We start from the raw sequence: 16414 nt of genomic DNA, 5'->3' as shown, positions 1-16414 counted from the left end.
TGGTTCCACTGGATATATGTAATATGAAACACAACTGGCCAATCAAACTAACTGCCTGAGCAATGGAAATTCTGTGCTAGGTTGGTGATAGTGATGAACATGGGTGCTCATGGTAAACGTTATTTATCATAACAGATTAGGGGGCTCTTAGATTTGCAATAGTTTTTTCTTGTTGAATTGTCTCATTTGAAGTTATTTCAGAAATGACAGTATTGTTTTTCAGTCCCTTTTGATAACTGACAATTAATTTGAAACCCAGATCAAGTAAACCGTCATGTTAATTAAAGAGTTAAGAGGGGCAGAGAACTGTAAGTCAAAGTGAACGAATAGGGTACTTAATGTATTTTGTACTGCCATTTATCAATGGATGTAAATATAGTCACACATACTATCAATTCATTGATGGTTTTTCATTTCTACCATCAACTTTTTTTGCATTTGCTTTCGGAGACTCAACAACTACAATCCATTGATAGTTAGATGCTGGACAATTCCGAAATGATCTTTTTATGGTTTATCAAAATTTATTATCTGTGAAATATTGATTGTAAACATTTATTGAACATAATTCACTTCATACTATTAAAAAAGCATGTTAATGTTTTGTAAACGTTAGTAGTACTTGTCCTATCTTATTGCCCCAACTTAAAAAACATCACAGCAATGTTTTACATACCAATCAGTGACACAATACAAAAATCTGCAAATGGAATGTTACTTAACATTTCATCTATCATTTCTTTATCCCCTTTAGCACTGCACTGACACGAACCATAGACACAGATGGGAAACCCATTAATCTCATGTTTTATATGACACATCCTATCATAGCGTAATAGATGTTTTTTCAAGTTTTTCCCTTTGATAACTAACGAAACAAGACAAAAAGTGTCTCCATCAAAGCTGGCAACGAAACCTCCCCAATACTGATCAACAAGCACACAGAGAGTTTTTACACCGATATAGTTTGCTTTATCATAAAGACGACACGAATGTTGATCACATGTTCAAACACTCCAGGGCTTGTGACTCAATAACCGCAGTAAATAACCTCTATCATAAAGAACAATTAAATATAACCTCTCTGATCCTATCAAATATTAGCTATCTGTCCTTATTTGACATATAAACAAGACGAACGAGGTAATGTTTGGTATTGTTGGAAATGCAACAAAAAATACATATACACTGACAATTCAATACTGTTACTTCGAAACTACATCATAAATCAAACGTATGTGATTAGTTGTACTATTTACATAACTTGAACTCGAAGTTCAAAATCACACATATTTGCAAAAGCAGCCAGGTATTTCATTTGCTTTCGCAGCATTCTTTCTTCAAACATGAGATTTATGTGATACCAATTCTCACCATGTAAATATTGTATTTCGGAAATGTATCGAATACGATGCTAATATTAACATCGAACAGCTATCCTATGTAAAACATTTCTTTGTGACATTATAAGTATGCAAAAATCACATACAAAGCCGTTCACATGTTTTTGATGTGTGGGTAAATGTAAACACCGGCTCGCAGACAATTCTGAAGAAGATATTGCTCGTAAAGGAAATGCTTGGTATTGTTTACAGAATTTATACAGTTATGGTAATGTGGTTTAGATGTATGGAGGATAACCATTACACAGACTCATTGTCTAAGCCATCAGGTGTATTTGGTCAAGGGAGTCAGACAGTGCATGTGGTGGAGTGCTCGACAGGGGAGATTACTCTGTCTAGTTATGTCCAACATGTGGTCAGTGTCGCCATTACATACACAGCTGAAATAGTTCATGACGAGATCGCTGAGGTTGTTTTGTGTCATGTGGAATCAATGAAAATAGTCAAAGGTGACCGATTCAATGATATTTTGTATGAACTGTATCAGGAATTGTACATGGACTCTTACATGCTCCTACTAACATTTTCGTACAATTATTATTTATGTTCCAGATTTCTTTTTTGCTCTCCATACTTATGAAAGATAAAAAGGGTACATTCAAAGGAAAAGGAAAGTTTGGAATTTAATTTTTTTGCTCCACAAATAACCCTTTCATCACTGATGAAACAGGAAGCAAAAATGTCTCAGCCACTCACTAACTCACTGATTCTTATTAACATGTCAATGACCTAATGCTATCATTTACTTGAGGACTTATTCTGTTGATGAATCATTTAATTTGGGAATAACATTAATATTCTGCACAATGATCAGATCCACTTCCTTATATTCAGTACTGGATACATAAATAAAGCATTTCAAGGGATACTATGAACCAAATATGAGTCTTCAGTGTGAAAAAGCACCCTATCCTTTCAACAACAGTTGCCGAAAGATTCTCATCATTTCCCACAAATGTTACCTGTTGTGCAGAACACATAACTTCAGTTACATAATTATATCTTTAAACTTGAAAAAAAGAGCCTGGTCTTCTGTATTTATTCATCTCTGAAATATATTAATCATCATAATGTCATCAAGGGAGGTAACTCTATTACTTACCGCTGCAAGCTGGGCGGACCCCTCCATGACATAGAGCCGGTTTCCTTCAGACCCTGGTCGAGTCGAAACGTCACCTTCCTTTTTGACCATGTTGTGTGACCTAAAATACAACATTTCAACACTGAACAGTTTTCAAATTAGATAATCAATAATGAATAGAATATAGCATTTTCAGTGTATATATGACACAGGTATTTTTTTATAAATCACATTAAAATCATGACCTCACATTTCAATGACAAACTGACGATAGCAATTAATATCTCCTGTAGTTTGTTTTTTTTAAAATACAATTTTGAAGACAGAGACAGAGAAACAAAGGAGACAAATACTGGTGAGTTCTATTTCCATAGCTTAATGCAGAGGTCAGTTGGTTGAATTGCAAACTTCAAACAGGAATAACTTTTTCTCCACCATTTGTCTTCATTCAAGACAATTCCAGTCAAATTTGCTGCATAACATGATTCACAGACAGGCGATCCTGAGTATCCTTATCTACTTGAAGCACACTAATGTGAAGGTCATGACTATGATATCATCAGCGAAACATGGGCTAATTCCAAACTCTGTCAGAACTTTCAAGTGTTCACTGAAAACAAATCCAGAGTTTCTAAAAACACAATTCCGCCATTCAAACAGGAACTAAATAAAACAAAAGCTAAAGCAATCGTCTTTACCTGTAAAGAGTACTTTCCTCATTTGATTTTATTCCTGTATTGGACAAATCTCATGTTTGTCAACCCGTGGTAGATGTTTCGCGGTTTATTTGTACATAAAACTGCGTCATGTGTTTTGAAGTGACAGTTTTTCTCTGTGTTTCGTTTAATGACAGTCTGTGTTACGTGAAGCTGTACCATACAGAGACTGTAACAGTTCAGTAACACCGTGGCGTTACGCTAATCACAAACATTGCCAGTTCTCGGACTGCCTGTGAATAGGGCGGCCAGCATGTTCAGGATGACAAATAACATGCAAATACTCTACAGTACTGACGTTCTCAAGGCCAATTAAAAAATATTCCTCCTGCCAGAACAAATCCTTGACACATACTTAATTAGTTTGCCAAATTTAAAACCATTCTACAACAAATTTACATTCTCCAATCATCACGTTACTGGGTTTTCAGATGAGATTGGTTCTACGTTTTATGAATATTCAAAATAGTTGTTTTCAAAAGCTTGATCTTGAGTGATAATTACATTTTGACTTCACAATCTATTAATCAAAACATTAAACTGTTTTGCAGATGGACATGTAGGTTTCTGTTTAATTGTAATTTGAGGTTGAAATGGGGAAATATAGATGTCTACAAACCAAATATACTCTTTTTCGTAAAACATCTATCTCTTTTATCCATGCCTGAATGTTTTGAAAAAAAATACTTAATTTAAAAAATATCCTACCCATTTTAAAATATATTGATATTCAGATTTGAAAGAAATCTTAGTACTGGTTTATGTGTAACAAGCAATAAGTTTCTTGAAATTATTTATACCATTAAAACAAGTAGGTGATATTGGATTCACAAGATGGATAAAATGCACATGATGAAGCCAAGGAGGAAGTGATGAAGAAGAGAAATTAAGGGAAAATATAACAATTTATTCCATTCCTCTGGAAATGTTTCATCTGAATGCATATATATTACTTTTTCTCATATGTATTGACATTTTCTAGAGGTATGCTCGCAAAATGGAATATCCCCTACTTTTTTTAGTGGTATATATCACTTCATGTAATTCTGTTCCTCATCTACATGACAGGATTTGGATCAAAAGGCATGGAATTGTTTCAGTAATGCCAGGCACACACAATGAGGCAATACAAAGTACACACGTGGCCGGTCTCTCAATCTCTCTTACTGCTGGTTAGAGGTCACCTGGAATACTGACCTCACTTTGTAGTGGTCACTGCAGGTCAGTCGATATAAACCCAGCCGGAAATTCAGCTATCATTTTGGTAGCATGCAGAGAATCTAGACTATGTCGGTTGATCAAACAAAACAAGAATCCCCTTAAGAGGCCTTCATGGCCAGGAAGACATTTAGAGAAAATCATTAAACTGAAAATAATGGGATCCTGTCCATTTTTGCTTTCCAAATTTTAACATTGTGTCTAAAATTTTGTTTCTACAATTTTTCATTCAAATAATTGGATCACATCAAGATTAGTTGGGTTTTCCTGTCCAGAATTTTGCTACTGAAAGTTGTCTCTTAAATTTTTTATTCAAATTATGGCATCATGTCAAGATTGGTTGTGTTTTCCTATCCATTATTTTCTTGTTAAATTTCTTCTTCTAACTATTCACTGAAATGTTGGGACAACATGGAGAATGTTTTCCAATCCATATTTTTCTATTTCCATTTTATATTTGACTGAATAATCTGTAATTTTCTATATTTCTATTTGTCATAACTGAAGGAAAATTTGAAAAGATCCTGGTCCATCGTGGCGAGCATCATTTAAACAAACAGTAATGAAGAAGACAGGTAGCAGTCACACACTAATCCATAGCAGCAGGTGATGAGGAAATGATGACTGGCAACTTTTCTGAATATAGTTTCCCATTCACTAAAATTAGCTAAAAAAATAATTATCATGGATGTATTGAAATTCATCGAGTCGCTGATGTGATTCTTCCTGAGCTGTGACTTCCTGGCAACGCAACTCACTGCTGTGTCACGGCAAGGAAGGCAAGGTGGTGTATATGATCCTTAACACCTTTCCCTTGCTAAATTAGGTAAAATCTTCCTAAAACAAACTAAAAATAATATGTCATGTCTTACCATAGCGAGGATGAACTCTTTGACTTCCCACTGCCCAAGGATTTGAACAAGACGGCACTGGGTGCAGACTTTCTTCTCGTTGGTGCGCTGCGTAATTTCTGGAATAGAAAATATAATTTTATAAACTCCACAACAAAACAGTCACTTTAGCATAACATCACAGTTCATGAGTGTCTTTTCAGAGATAGTTCTGAAATTTAATTTATGTAGTATTAGTCTTAGTCTGATTACAAAAACAAATAATATAAAATGATAATTGAAAAAATAAGTAAAACAAATAAACAAAAAACAAAATAAGAAGAAAGCAACACTACCTTCATAACCTTTGCTAAAAATCACAAGTGATTGAGCATTTCTGTGTCAACATTTATACACTGACATTATGCATGTGAAAGATGACCTGACATAATGATATGGTATCCAAAACGAGAGTCCAGAAGCGATCTGTTGATAGATAGCTACCTGGAAATATCGTACACATGAAACTTGACTCCACGGGATCAAGGCATCCTAATGGACCACCTATTTGAATTGTTTGAAACTTATGGTGCTCTGTGAAAGTCGACACCAGCACCAGTAGTGAGTACACCTGGATATAGGTAACGAGGAGAAATGGAAATCTTGATCCTGTTAAAGGTTTACCTGCCTGTGGAAATTAACTTGAGGCCCCACAGGGGTGCGTGATAACGTAGTCTCGTGAATAGTTGATTTGTAGAGGGGGATTTAACTCAGAGGGGGTTTGGCTTAGGGGCCAGGGATTATAATTGAAATTGGATGTTTTTTCTTGCATGCGGTTTTGTTAAAGTGGGTTGTTGACATTTGACATGTCTTGGAAGGAAAGGGCAACTGTGGGTATATTGAAAGTCAGGAAAGGTTCAGACTTGGAAGGATTGTCTGGGACACAAGAAAGGTCATTAGTTCACAAAGGTGGACGGTGGGGTGCTGCTGGTGCCACACCTTGGTGGGTAGTGGTGAAGAAGATGGGGCATTGAGCATGAGTTTGTGCCGCAGGGGTGGGGTGCCCTTGGTGTCACACCTTGTGTAGTGGTGAAGAAGATGGGGCATAGAGCATGGGGGTGTGCTGCAGGGGTGGGGTGCTCCTGGTACCACACCTTGTTGGGTAGTGGTGTAGAAGATGGGTCATGGAGCATGAGGATGTGCTGCAGGGGTGGGGTGCTCAAGGTACCACACCTTGTTGGACCACACCTTGTTGGGTGGTTGTGTAGAAGATGGGGCACAGAGCATGAGGGTGTGCTGCAGGGGTGGGGTGCTCCTGGTACCACACCTTGTTGGGTATTGGTGTAGAAGATGGGTCATGGAGCATGAGGATGTGCTGCAGGGGTGGGGTGCTCCAGGTACCACACCTTGTTGGGTAGTGGTGTAGAAGATGGGGCATCATGCATGAGGGTTTGCTGCAGGGGTGGGGTGCTGCAGGTACCACACCTTGATTGTTGGGGGTGTAGAAAGATTGAGCATACAGCATGAGAGTGTGGTGAAATGCAGGGGAGGGGAGTGTTCCATGTGCCACATCCTAGTGGGTGGGGGTGTAGAGTGTGGGCATCATGCATGAGGGTGTGCTGCAGGGGTGGGGCGTTCCTGGTGCCACACCTTGGTGGGTGGGGGTGTAGAAGGTGGGACATGATGCATGAAGGTGTGGTTCAAGGTGGTTTTAGAGGTCTATGTTGGGTATTGCTTGGTGTAGTGTAAGGTGGTTTTAGAGGTCTATGTTGGGTATTGCTGGGTGTGGTGTAAGGTGGGGTTGAGGGTGGAGAGAGGGATGAAGGGTGAGGTGCCCTCAGTAGGTGGCAGTGTACAAGGTGGTGGACTGTGTGGTGTGATGGTGGGGTTGAGGGTGGAGAGAGGGATGAAGGGTGAGGTGCCCTCAGTAGGTGGCAGTGTACAAGGTGGTGGACTGTGTGGTGTGATGGTGGGGTTGAGGGTGGAGAGAGGGATGAAGGGTGAGGTGCCCTCAGTAGGTGGCAGTGTACAAGGTGGTGGACTGTGTGGTGTGATGGTGGGGTTGAGGGTGGAGAGAGGGATGAAGGGTGAGGTGCCCTCAGTAGGTGGCAGTGTACAAGGTGGTGGACTGTGTGGTGTGATGGTGTAATAATTGTGTAGTAAAGGGTGGTACTGGAGGGTGGGTATGGTGTTCGAGGTGTTCAAGGTTGTGGTGGAGAGTGTGGTATTGGTGAGCAGTACTGGAGGGTGGGTATGGAGTTTGGGGTTTTGGAAGAGGGTGTTTGTGGTATTTGTGGGTGCTATAGGAGTGAGTGAGTGAGTATAGTTTTACGCCATACACAGCAATATTCCAGCTATATGGTGGTGGTCTCTTAATAATCGAGTTTGGACCAGACAATCCAGTGACCAACAACATGAGCATCACTCTGCACAAATGGGAACACATGTGTCAATGAAGTGAGTGTGCCCCACCACCAGATCCTGTTAGTCGCCTCTTATGACAGGCATAGTTGCCTTTTATGGCAAGAATGGGTTGCTGAAGGCCTATTCTACCCCAGACCTTCACGGGTTGGGCTCTTTATGAAGATGGGTCTGGTGTGGTAATGCAGTGAATGACAGCGGTGGGGATTGATGTTTTGATAGTGTGAGATGGGTGTGTTGGAAATGGGTGGTATTGTTGATAGGGTGAGATGGGTGGTGTTGGTGCTGGGTTGAGATGGGTGGAGGATTTGGAAACAGGCTGTGAAGGTGGGTGCCATGTAATGCTGTGAGGATGTGTTGTGTAGTAGCATCTTGTGCTGGTATTTCGATACAGGAGAACAACCAAAGCTGATCCCTCAGCAAAATCCTTATTCAAACATTCCCAGCATAATATCTGATCTCAGGAGAATCAATGGACACAAGCCCTATCCAAATACAAGCTTACATGAATAGACACAACAGAAGCCCATAATTTAAGTGGATTTAATCATTTAATACACAATAAAATAAATCCATTAGAAGATGATTGATGGAAATGGTGGACCTTGAAGAACAACATTTAAATCTGAACAAAACAGTAACAGAACATCAGCAACAACATCATATATCAACAACAACAACAACAACAACAACAACAACAACAACAACAACAACAACAACAAAGCACCAAAAGATCTACATTTTACCTACTCCAGTCATTGGGTCAGTGTGAGCTCAATTTTTAAAACTCTCTTGACACCAAAGGACCTATCTTTTCCCACAAGGGCAGGTGTGAAGCTTGAAAGTTACAATTACATTTTAATCTTATCCTACAAGGATGCCATTGTACAAAGCGATCTTAGTGCTATGGTGATCGCAAGTCCCATACCTTAACATAGACTTATGTTAAGCCTTTAGTAAGGACTTAGGATAATGACACCCTGGTACCCATTAACTGCTGGGTGAGAGACCAAACTCAAGAAACTCATGGGCTCATATCAAAACACAGAAACCTATCCAACTACTCTCCAACATTGAACAACTTCACCCGGGTCGTTTCCTGCACACAGGCCCCATGCATGCCACCCTGTATACTAGTTTCCAGTAGGTCATGTAGTCATAGTGCATAATGGTAAGCTGTAAGCCTGAGTCAAAGATTACACGAACCTACTACTACTTGTAACAAGCACAGATGGAGCCACAATCTGTTGCGCTGCAAGAACTAGTTTAACATGAAACACGCTTACTTTGTGCTTAGTATGCGATCAATACTATTGAGTGAGTGAGTGAGTGGGGCCCCAGGAATGGAGCCCAAACAGCTTTAAGCACTCAGCTACCCCATCCCCCTGATGCAATTGTAGCAAAAGTAACATGTGTATTCTGCTTCTAAATGTTGCCCACCATTAGGGAGCCTCACTACTGTACACCCACAGGTCAGCAAGCTCTTTAACCTGACAGTTCCTGCACTGGCTGATGACATCTGACCCCTGACCGACACCTTGTGCCAAGGTGACCACAGCAGCTACAGCTAACCTGGTTTCATCTTCATCAGGTCACATGACCTCATAATAATCAAAATCAGGTCAATCCCTCAGAATGAAGCACAAAAGCACAAATATATGCCTTTCAAGCAATCAAACATCATATCTTGATTATATCGAAACTGGATCTACACGAAATAAGTCTCGAAGATATATGACCTAAACGCCCACTCACAAATACTTGGGATTTGTGGAGCAAGCCTACTTGAGATTGGATCAGCAACATTTGCATGTTATTGCTTCATGAAATGTCATGAATGAACCTGAAAGACCATGACTCTGAGAAGATTGCTACTGCCCGAAGGTGAGGTAAACTAACCCTGTCCGTTTGCTGAATGAAATTTTCTCACATCCATAACACGATACACCCACTCTTAGTCAGACAATGACGACTTTCTGTGTATCATTTCCACTCATTACGAAGCTGTCAGAGCTGCCCCACACTGAGACTATTTTCCTGACAAAGTTCACATGTTGGAGCACGGTTGAGTCATCACAATCAAACCATAGGAGCAGAACGGACACCTGTAATTTACACTTGCCCCAAAGTAAATGATCATTGTATGGCAGTGATTCAACTCAAGGTAACAATCATCACGGAATGGGAGACAGGCACATGCTGTTCTACATGTTTACTGAATAACCTCCAGTCTTGGAGTTGAAGTGAACTTTAAATACTGTCAAATTATTATCTCTCTTTATTTGACGTATCACACTCATAGTAATAAGAAACACGGCAACAAAAGAGGGTTACATCAAGCCATCCAGGAGTAAGTGTATTTTTTTTTATGCTGCTTTAAGCAATAATCGAGCAAAATGATGGGGGACACCAAAAATGGGTTCCGCACAATGTACCCATGTAAGGAATCGAATCCAGGTCTTCAGTATAATGAGTGAATGCTTTAACAACTAGTCCACCCCACCACCCTAAATTATCCATCAGATCTAGGGTAGCACAAAAATGAATATCAATGAAACTGATATTGAGAGTTACCATGCATAATATCTGTTTTCTTTAAATAATCTGCAACATAAAAGTTTAGATTCACTTGGGTAAAAAGCCACTGATTTCAGTCGACTGTTCAAAACCTTACACCAAAATGCAGCTGTTCATATGCACAGTATTTGCACATGCTTTTCAGCAATCTGATGCTTGATTGAAGGTTTGCAGCTGGCCCCCCAAATAAGTGGAGAAATTCATCCTTGAGATAACCATACACACAGACATAAGAATAAGTGAAAGTCTTCAGTGAGTCCACCATTTGCTGGGCAGTATATATTCTACAAATATTGATTGTCATGGAAATATTTTATTTGGTAAGGGTTTCTCATAAAGATTACAAAGTTGTCAGGATCAACTCATTAAAGGAAGGTGTTCAAAGTTTAGAACAGTAAATACTATCTGTGGCTCAGGACATTGAAATCTGCAGTGCTGTACGGAGAACTTTAGACAACACACTTCCAGTGCCAGCATTTAGAACAAACATGGTGTCCCTTCACAGATTTTCCCACATAGCTTATCTCACAACAAAAAACTAAAAAACAACATCCTGTATCTACAGCTCAATTTCAAATGACAAATGAAATTCTTTCCTGACACTTTAACACGTTTAACGTTCACACTGCAAGATATTTGCCATGTTACTAACAGCTATTTTATACCTCCTAGAAGAGTACATGCAGAGCATCTTCTTGAAATCTAAGTACACACATGACTGACGATATATGATGATAATGTCACATTTGTCCTTTGAGGAAACAATCAATGTAATTGATTTTCTTTTTCCCTGACCAAAATTTCAAATTCTTCAAGGAAGCAGTCATTTGAGATGTTATGTTCTGACATTACTCTGTCAGCTTGTGGGGATCCACTCACAAACATCAATGCAGCCTGCAGACACTTCATAAACCACAGTCTAACTCCAGAACTACTTCTTATTTATGTCAACATGAGAAACTTGCATAAATTCCATCAAAAATGTTTTATGTTAAAACTCTAAAATTTCAAAATTGAAGTTTTGGGAAAACTATTCAAAGGAATCCTTTGATAACATGAACCCTTGCCTAGGGGTGGCATGCAGACAAAGCCTTGGTGTTCTGATATTCTGTGCCAATACCTTTCTGAAATATGCCAATGACATTGCATGTGGACAATAAACCTAAGGTATGAATAAATTAAGATCCAGATGTCTTCATATCGTTTCCCATATGTACTAAACATTCCATTGACAAAATATGACTTTTTTCTGGCCCAAGGTCTCTTGGGTAAACCGTTATGCACTTCTGCAGATCATCCTGTTTACAGATATCCCGAGTTCACATGCTGTATACTCCCTAGGGATTCTCTGATTGAGGTAATAGAGCTGCAGCATGTTCTTATATATACAACCTATTGCATACCAATCACAAGAAGTTAAGAACGTGATTCTTTCATGTTACCTGATGAAATGAAAGAGATAGGTGGCCTTTAACTTCTTTAGCAGTAATCACTATTAATACTGTTATCTTTCTGGGGTTATGTCTAAAACAACTGGCCATTCAGGGATAGACAAACCAAAAAACAAGTTATATCTGAAACAAACACATGTGTTGCTGACAACTTCTTGTTTATTGAGGGCAGTGGGGTAGCCTAGTGGTTAAAGTGTTCGCTCATTACGTCACAGACCCGGGTTCAATCTCCTACATGGGTACAATGGGTGAAACCCATTTTCTGGTGTCCTCGCTGTGATATTGCTGGAATTAATTGCTAAAAGCGCCGTAAAACTAAACTCTCTCTTGTTTATTACATATAGCTGCATTTCAGTACAGATTTTTACATTGTCATCAACATTCAAAATTAAGGAAGAGAGTATTGATGGATGTCAACTTCTTTATTATAACGAACATAATATCTATCTTTACTCCTTCCTCAGGTGAAACATTGTGTTCCTCATAATAAAGACGCTGACATCCATAAAACTCTCTTCCATATGTGTATCACTTCTAAATGCCATTCAAAGACCTCATAAAAACCTACATCGAAACATCGCTCTGTGCAATAAACAAAGAGTTGTCATGTATAAAGTGGTATGTACTGTTTATATAAGGACACATATAGGGTTGTGTCCAAAATGATACACGACTTAAAAATGTATGGTCTACATGTAAGTAACATTTAAAAACCACCAGATCCTAGTAATGAAATATGTTTTAAGGTAAAAAATAGATAAGACATCGAAAACCATGACAGAAGCATAATAGACATGAACAACCTTGATCATGACATGCTTTATCATATAGAAGTGCATAATTCAAGCAACAACCACATTCCTATTCTTGACTGGTCAAAGTCACACAGATACCAACCTGTTACAGAAATATCACTTGAACACATGCATCAATTCGAAAAGAAACAGAACCATGACATTGTCAACATTCAGTACAGATCCTGGATCCTGTATCCACCAACCTTGCCACAAATGGTCAAGAAGTCAATTCAAAACACCTGTATTGTGCTTACTGACTTGCTCCCAAACTAATCAGCCTCATGTAGTGAAGATTATCCCTCAGATTACAATAGTCGATATTCCAATACCATAAGCCATTCACCATTGCAAGGTACACACACTCTTAGCCAATCAAATCCCTCGAGGCCAATCATCAGCCAATCATATTTACACAGACAGTAATATCCACCCTGAGTATATAATATTGAGCTAGCTAATATGCTTCATTAAACACCACCGCTGTGGGGTTATTTCGTAGGTGACTTTTACCAACAGAGAACAGGCATTTTTTGTCTATTCAAAACAGTAGACTAATGCTGAAATTATTTCAACAAATTCTTTGGTGCATGGAAACAGTCTTGGCTATGATATACCCAGCTGATTAGTCTAATTCAGGGCGAGAATTATATATTACAGGCTTCTTGGATTCACATGACTGATGTTACAACAAAGGCTACAAGCTTCTTTAGATATTTACTGTCCAGGAATGTGTAACACATTTTAGAACTTTGGATATCACTGGATATCATGGGATAACGTGTATCACTTTGCATAAGATCGATGGTGTTCTCAAGATGAACATCGAGTCACAATATATATCAGGAACAAGAAAGGTTAAATAAGATTGTACAATAATGAAAAAATTAATCAAGGAACCTAAATTTTGAGGAGCTGAACCTAAGAGGTGAAAAGGAATTTATACTGGATGCTTGAGCTGAGAAGAGAAAGAGAAGGAAATTTGCATGATTGTTTTATTTAATACATAGTCTCAGGTGAAAGTTGTAATTAAACTTTCAAATAAAGTGAGTGAGTGAATTTGGTTAGTTTTATGCCACTTTTAGCAATATTCCAGCAACATCACGGCATGTGACACCAGAAATGGGCTTCACACATTGTACCCATGTGGAGAATCAAACCCATGTCTTTGGCGTGATGAGTAAACACTAAAACCACTCAGCTACCCTACTGCTTTCCAATGTTTGGCAATATTCTACCAATATTACATTATTACACAAGACAAGGGCTTCAAATATTGTATTCATGGGGAAATCAAACCTTCTTTAACCACTAGACTAAATGACCATTAAGCTGAATGAAGGAAGTAGAAATTAAAACTACAGACATTTTGAATTTACTAAACAAAAGTTTTCTGACAATTTTGTCAACTCTACACTGACCTCATATAAGACTGATGAAACGACGTGACACTCCCCATGTGTCCCAAAATGAATAAACTATGGCACTCACACATCTAGAATGAGAGTTTAGACAAGTTCAGAACATCACTGATGAAGTAAATCTGATACTGAAATGTCATCACCTTGCCCATCCACGTCACTTGCTAATCCTCCTACATATCATGTCATCTAGAGTCTGTATGATTGATATACTGACGTACACATTGTACGACAATCTCTGCCTGGAAACCAGGCTCCCTAATGGCTTGGAGCACGTGGAGAAGTTATTAGGTGTAATTGATAATTTACTTCCATATTTGGAATGTTTAATGATGTATTTAAGTAAAAGCCTGTGTGCACACGTTGTGTAAAGCCACACTCTGTACATTATAACCTTTTGTGTTTGAACCTCTGTAAACCATGTGATATGAAAGTTGATTCTAAATCTGAGCCAGTGATTATAAACCCATAAAACATGATGTGAACACTTTTGGAAATCCATGGATGTGAATGAGCACACTGATTTAATGCTTTTACATCCATAAATGCAAAATAATATATTGTCAATGACAGTGGGTTGATTGTTTGGTTGCTGAACGCAACACTCGGCAATGTTCCAGCTATATGGTGTTGGTCACATTGTCAATGAATAAAAATGAAGGGATCTCATACAAATATGCCATTATATCAGGTGAAAAGCAGGACTAACAACTGAAATGACAGTGCATCCCATGTACTGACATCATCAGATTATCTGCTTCATCAATGTCATGGAAAAATCGACGTCTGTTATCTGCCAAAACAGATTCCACTGGGTATGAGAGGCACAGTAGTAGTGACAGTTATATGGAAAGATATCTAATATAACTGAAACATCATCAGAGGGTCGGAACAGGTGGATCAAGATAATGGCCACATTCCATCTGGGTAGAAACGGTTACCAGTAGACACTGGACCACTATTCTAATAAACATGAACCACAAGACAGGTACATCTGTTACATCCGTCTGCTATGTCTGCTATGTCTGCTATGTCTGCTACTAGATGATATTACCAACCCATGGCAACAAGATATTTACAAGTGGAACATCTCCAAACAAAGACACTATAGGTCAGGCCTAAGGATTGAATGAACTTGCTTACGTTTCGGCAAAGTTTCTGATAATATGGAACTGTGACAAAAACAAATAACTCTATTTAAAAAGAAAACGAGCGAGTGAGATGGAAGATTCAGACCCCAAACAAGGTGAAAATCTTAATATGCAAAATTACAGGCTAAAACAGTACAGAAATGGCTGGGTGGAAGTAGAATAGTATGGTGCAGGGAGACAGATTAGCTTATGTTTTGAGTTGATATGTAATGCCACCTCAGTCATGTTTTCAGCAATGTTTCAGCATTCATCATCACTGAAACAATTTGATGATGAAGATAATGTTTGTTGGACAATGGAATGGTTTTTCATGGTTTTTATGTGAAATGCACTGACCTGCGCCTTGTCGCGATCTCGAAGTTGAAGGTCATCGTGAGGGAAACGGTCCTGTACAGCTTCGACCTTGTTGTCATTGTCTGCCTCCCGTAATTCATCCTCACGCTCTCTCACCATCTGTGGATGCAATACAAACATGTTCATAAACATACCTTAAACGCCATCTTGAATAAAGTTCTACATGACCATAAAAGTGTCAGCTCAGATTGACAGAAAGCTTGCCAGTGACCAAAGTCCAGCAAAGGTCCACGATCAAAAGATAACATCAAATATATGAATCATAACATACATCAATGAAAGACATTAACCAGTCTCAATTTTATTGTTACTACAGAGTGTAAAACATGCAAAACTTCTAGGAAATGAACATCAGGTGCACAGTAATAATATTGCAAAATAACATCAATCTCAGTCAAATGATGGCAAAAATTCTACTTGATATAAAACACAGTGACAAAACAAAGTTTCAGTGAAAGGGATAATAAACATGTCCTACTCTACCAGTAACACATACCACCTCACAATTTGCATTAAAGTGAGTGAGTATGGTTTTACGCCACTTTCAGCAATATTCCAGCAATACCATGGCAAGGACACCAGAAATGTGTACCATGCCCTTTACCCATGTGGAGAATCAAACCCAGGTGTTCAGTATGATAAAAGAACAACTTAACCCTCTGCCCCAAACTGCATTAAAAAAGACTTGACAGGGAAGTAGTACTGCCATGTGATTGCAAATAATAAATGAACAAGTATGGTTTTAAGCCGCTTTTAGCAATATTCCTGTAATTTCCGAAACAGATACTAGAAACAGGCGCCATACATTGTTCCCAAGTGGGAAATCAAACCCAGACAATCGAGTGACAGACCTTCAAAGAATCAGACCACCCAGTAGTTCAGAACAAAACAGTCTGACATCTGCTGCTTCAACAGCATATGAAGGCTCTGGAGACCCTGAACCTTGTTTTGGTGATTATTAGACAACCCATACCCCATCATACAGGCTCCACCTCAC

The 16414-nt window shown here is 38.7% G+C and overlaps 1 protein-coding gene across 5 annotated transcripts in view; it reads right to left on the bottom strand.

Moving 5' to 3' along the window:
- LOC137287666 (rho GTPase-activating protein gacF-like) overlaps positions 1-16414 on the bottom strand; it is a 237826-nt gene that overhangs the window by 26112 nt on the left and 195300 nt on the right. For all 5 annotated transcript variants that reach the window (XM_067820053.1, XM_067820052.1, XM_067820054.1 and 2 more), the window contains 3 exons: positions 15400-15516; positions 5291-5388; positions 2506-2605 (listed from right to left, as the gene is read on the bottom strand). In XM_067820053.1, the coding sequence (XP_067676154.1) occupies positions 2506-2605; positions 5291-5388; positions 15400-15516 (315 nt within the window). The remainder of the gene's footprint in view (positions 1-2505; positions 2606-5290; positions 5389-15399; positions 15517-16414) is intronic.

The sequence above is a fragment of the Haliotis asinina genome, chromosome 6, assembly GCF_037392515.1.
Source record: "Haliotis asinina isolate JCU_RB_2024 chromosome 6, JCU_Hal_asi_v2, whole genome shotgun sequence".
Classification (NCBI taxonomy): Eukaryota; Metazoa; Mollusca; class Gastropoda; order Lepetellida; family Haliotidae; genus Haliotis; species Haliotis asinina.
Note: the sequence above shows the minus strand (reverse complement) of the source record. Positions and strands in the feature narration are given on the sequence as shown.